At 39.0% G+C, this 5,370-nt stretch overlaps 1 protein-coding gene across 1 annotated transcript in view; it reads right to left on the bottom strand.

Moving 5' to 3' along the window:
* Nucleotides 1–269: 269 nt before the first annotated feature.
* The window catches only part of LOC104404857 (neurobeachin-like protein 1), a gene marked incomplete at both ends in the record, with an annotated part of 25,552 nt that continues 20,451 nt past the window's right edge, over nt 270–5,370 (bottom strand). The window contains 5 exons of the mRNA XM_010013387.1: nt 270–573; nt 1,806–1,925; nt 2,484–2,616; nt 3,045–3,625; nt 3,719–3,817. Of these exons, the coding sequence (XP_010011689.1) occupies nt 270–573; nt 1,806–1,925; nt 2,484–2,616; nt 3,045–3,625; nt 3,719–3,817 (1,237 nt within the window). The remainder of the gene's footprint in view (nt 574–1,805; nt 1,926–2,483; nt 2,617–3,044; nt 3,626–3,718; nt 3,818–5,370) is intronic.

Here is a 5,370-nt window from a genome sequence, read left to right on the forward strand (position 1 = left end):
CTTGCAAGTGAAAATACTACCTAACATTTTGATTTTGGCAGGTCTGTACATATGACAGATGAGCTTATGCAAATACAACACTGTAAATAAAACTTCATAAAGTACTTATAATTCCATTTTAAGCTTATTTGTTTTAAGGCCCTCTCAGGTCAGCGTGCAGTTCTTCTGGGTTATAACTTCATTTTGCACCTGTGTAGAGCAAAGCTCAGTGGGATCTTGTCCATAACTCATACTGTTATTCCATTAAACCCAATAAAATTACCACTTACCTGCTAAATATAATGCTTTCACCTGAGGAGGTTGCAGTGCTTCATGAAAGATGATAACCGACCCAAGTTGGCCCTCCAAAGATGTTGGACATCCCCATTCACTGTCCTGAGTCCCTGCTGAGATCATCTTGGTGATGAGCTCTGGTTTTCCAAGCATCCCACCCCAACTTCCCGTAGAGAGAATGCCCCCAAGTGATGTCCGAGGGGGCATAATGGGGGAGGAAAAAGGCGGATCTGGTATCTGAGATGGAGGAGGAGTTGTTGTTCTTTGACCAGCTGAACCAATGCAGCAAGAAGTAAAAGACTGGAGAGTCATACATGGAAGAAAACAAAACATTCTGTAAATCCAACCTCCTTCTTTTCACAGTTTACAAAATATATCTGAAGACTATCTTTAGCAAGCCTCAAGTAAATAAACTAAGAGCAACAAGTTCTGGCAAGCCCTGGAAAAGAAGCAATCCAGCAGAGTAGGACAAAAAAAGAGTATATGCTTGGCACAATAGCAGAGAGTGCCTTTTCTCCAATTAAGAGCAATTTGGTCACCTCAATTGATGTGTAACCTCTGGCCAACCCCTGGTGGCAACAAAGCCAAGAATTATGGTGCTCCATATACCCTGGTAAACGCTCCTCTTCTGGATTATATTCCAAAATACTAGTCCAGCATATCTACTACTTCTATTTCTCCTATCCGCTATTCCACTCAAATAGATGCTCTCATGAGCAGCTTACTTGCCCTGCTTTTAGCTGCTTTGTTTATAGTGCTTATTCTACAGATGAGCCATAATCTGGAGTTTTATCCTGCAATGGAAATTACATTTACTCTCATTTTTAAGCATTTAAATGGACTGTGGCCAGTTTAAGTGTTTGATCAACATATTTAACAAATAAAAAATCAGGACTTTGAAAAGAGGGAAGAACGCTCAGTGCTGTAGCCCAGTTTAAAATGGATTTGTTGGAATGGACAAAACTTACAAAGTAAACTAAACATGACATATACTTATTTGATGGCTAGTGTGAGTATTTTAGGCTAAATGTGTACACATTCAAAACAGCTAGATTAACTCTATGTAAACTGTTTATCCAGCTAACATAGCAGATGAGAGATTAGCATATTATGGGAACATCCAGAAAATACAAGTAAAAGAAGTTACTACTGAAAACAACAGGTAATATTCCTCATTGAGGACTGTCACATCAATCCTACTAGCAGAGCTGTGATTTATTATTATTTACTGAAATTATGTCAGTATGATCAGATGATTATTTTCAGGAAAACCTCACAATCTTATCAAGGTAATCTGGTTGGGGTTTTCGTTTTGTTTTTAAACTGAGATGACTAAACAAGCATTAATTAATTAATGGTTACATTCCAAATTGATACTCTGGACACTGTCCAAAGTTGAACAGAAGCTTATCAGCAGTAGGCTAAGCTATCTTAAACTCCTATACAATTTCCAAATTAAAAAAGGCAACTCTGTTCTCATCGTTCTATGAGAGCACAGCACAACAGGGGTATGATTCAGAAGGTGAACTTACTTCATTCATGGCAGGGAATCGAAGTGGGGCAGAGACCTTCTGCTGTCCATTGACATAGATGTACACAAGGCTCTGACCAAAGGGCCTCTTTCCAGGCATGTGAACAATAGTTATGTTGTGCTAGTTAAGCATATAAAATAACTGGGTCATTATTGAAAAGCAGTGAAATGACAGTACATAAATATTTAACTTCACCTCTACTAATCTGGTGAGGAAACCACTTAAAATAAATCCTAAACAACAATAAGAGGATAAGCTGTTTTAAACATGATAATGCACATCATGATAATGCACATCAGTCCTTAAGTACGTGTATAGCAAAAGGTAAGGCAGAAACACAGCAGCACACTTAATTCATTCACATAGCACCACAGCCACCTATGCTTGTTATAATTTAATATACAAAAATCTGCATGTTTAAAAAAAAAATCTCAAATATAAGCTGGTTACAGCATTGTGCAGTAACAAATGCCTAATAACACAGGCATAATTTAGCTCAGTCAACCACTAATCTACACAGGAATTGCTTGCATTATTTGAGATCAGACCAGTTCTTATGTCATGAATTATTTAAATATAATATAATAAACCATTTGTAAAACAACCAAAAAACTGAAATTTGACTCCTGAGCTAACAGTACTATCCTAATCAAAGTGTTTTTCAGCATCAGATCTTACCCAGAGAGAGTCAAAAAAACAATGGTCAGGCAGCATCACTGTTGCATATTCCCTCTTCGTGCAAACTGCAACCACCAATACCCCAGAGTATGTAATAAATGCTTCAAAACCCATACCACTTCCTGTAAAAAAGCTACAGAAAAAGACAACAAAACACACAATCAAGGACTTACTTCATCATAACTACTGGAAATCACTTAACAGTACATTCACTGAGGAGAGAACCAACTTATCCACTTGTCGCTGGTCCAACGTTAACTATTTGAAATGTGCCCTTTTTATTGTGCTCTCATGGAAAATCACTTTTATAGGAAACAGTGGAAAGGTTGTTCTGAGGTGGTTTTTTATCTTGGTTTGTTTAAGCTATGAACTTTAACAAAACTTGCTTCTGTAACATACCCTAGCCCTGCTGACAGGTGAATCTGCTCCCTTTCACAAACTAAGCACTATATATTGCATTCCGTGAAGATAAGCGGAAGTACCCCATGTCATAGGGGTACCATGTGCACAGGAAACAGATAACGTAGACTTGTGCTGTTGAATTAGTTACAGTAAGTATACCTATATAGTTGCTTCCTCTTGCCACTTTTGCTAGTTGTGCTAGGGTCCACCCGGTCCTGGTCAAGGCAGAGCCAGGCGTTGAAAGAAAATGCAGAGCCTGGCCACTTATGAATTGATGGAACTGCAATTCCAGCCATGCTGTGGTACAAGTTGAAATACTGCAAAGCACTAGCCATGCCCTGCTTCCTGGCCATGGCCAGCATGGCTCGCATCACTGGAACAACATAAGGGTGAGCTCGTTTTGGTTCCTCAGTCCTCAGGAGCCGTATTAGTTGAAGCAGTTCTTCTGAGCCCATTGACTGGCTCCCCAAAGAGCCCAGAAGGGCAATCAGGTTCTCTGCACAAGTACAGTGCAGCGCAGAGTGGGACTTCAGTGTCTCAATGATACGGATGACCATGTTCGCATTGACACACGTGGCACGACTCTGTCTGTTGATACAACAGATTCGCCTCAACCAATTTGAGATGAAAATCTGCAGGTCATGTGATTCTAATTCTGGAAGCCACTGGATAAGCAGCAGTAAGGGCTGGACATTACTTATGCCTAGTATCCCAACAGCCATGTGGTCACCTTCAACAGCCTGAAAAACAGCAGATGTGAAATACAATAAAATAGGGCTAGAAGCACTGTTGAAAAGATGCAAGCATTTTAGTATTCAAAATGCACATCTCACCATATTCATGAGTTCTTCCAGCAACTCCCGTGAGGGCTGACCCAGCGATTTCAGCACTTCATATATGTGTGCATAACCAATCCTCTCCTTGAAGACCTCCTGAGGATAAAAATCCTAGTCTCACTAACAAATAAGATGGACAAAAATTGCTCATTTACTGCAGCAGGTTCTAATTTAACACAATATTAGACACAAAATAATTAGAATGCAAGAATAATGTTTTGCAGGCTAGAAATCTTTTTGCTGTGTCTAATGTGTATTCTCTAGCATGCTGCAGATGAGAAGCATTTCACTGCAGCATGCAGATAAACTAAAGATTAAAAGTTATATTTTTATCATTACCTATATAAGAATAATTGATTTGATATAATAAAAATGTTAATTCTGTCACAAAATACTAATAGCTTCATTTTTAAATGCAAACTATAGCATGAAATGAAGTGATTACATTGAGAATTAAAGTATTCAAATATTAATTTCTGAGTGAAAGACTTTCCTAGACTAGCTTGATGAAAAACCACCCATTCTGAACACTTCAAAAATCAGAAGAGTGTTCCAGGGAAGCTTTTCTGAAAACTAATTGATTTTACATGAGGGAAAAACAAAATATCAAGATGCAAAATCCAAACTGTAGCATCCACACATGGTTTAGTTAGGTACAGAATGGATACTCTTCTCCTGCTTGTATTCTAAATTGAAATTAAGACTTTTATTTTATTTTTTTTTAAGGATGAATCTGTCAGAAGTGAGGTGGTTTCTTACGTAAATGTGGAAAGAAAAAATATGTATGTTGCAGTGGAAGTACAACTGAAAACTTTACTGACCCTTTGTGAATCACAGCCAGTACCCACATACAACTCTTCCCAGGCTTTCCAGAGTCAGTGGAGAAACAAGCACTCTGAGTAATGCTCTGGAGGAATGTAACTCTCACTCTGACTGTATTGCAAATAGCAACCAAAGCAGATGACTGCCACTCTTCCTTTAGCCTCCACTGTGCAGCCACATCCCTTTCCCTATGCCAAGACTAGAGAATCATTCAACCACAGTGTGAATCTAATGAGCTCAGCAATCTAAGAATAAATACACTGGTTTTCTGTGGGCTTACCTTCCAGTCAGATTCACAAACCAACCACAGCCTATCCATGTATCAAATCACAAGAATAACTACAAAGGAAGTTGCCCAGAGAGGCTGCTGAGTCTCTTTTTTGGAGATATTCAAGAGCCTCCTGGACACAATCAGGAGCAGAGTGCTCTAGGTGACCCTGCTGAGCAGGGATGTTTGACCCTGAAGATATTTGATGTTTGACCATGAAGAGACCCCCAGTGATCTCTTCCCACCTCAACCATTCTGTGATCCTGTGAAGGTCAGGGGAACAGCAAGACCACCATTTGGACAGCAGTACTATCCTGGATTACTTTAAAGCCATAATAAAACTACAATACAGACTCCTACCTGAAAATTCCTGCAAATATCTATGAATTCTACCCCAAATATTCATGGGGCAAGTAATGATGTACTTCCTTTACAAAGGTTCCAACTGCTATTAATACTCCAATCTTCAAGTTTTTATAGAAAGACGGGTCATTGTCCACCTATTAGACACATATAAATGGATAAGGGATGCTAATCAGATATTCCTATCTGGCAGCAA

This window comes from Nestor notabilis, unplaced genomic scaffold, assembly GCF_000696875.1.
Source record: "Nestor notabilis isolate BGI_N333 unplaced genomic scaffold, ASM69687v1 scaffold13584, whole genome shotgun sequence".
In the NCBI taxonomy this organism is placed as follows: domain Eukaryota; kingdom Metazoa; phylum Chordata; class Aves; order Psittaciformes; family Psittacidae; genus Nestor; species Nestor notabilis.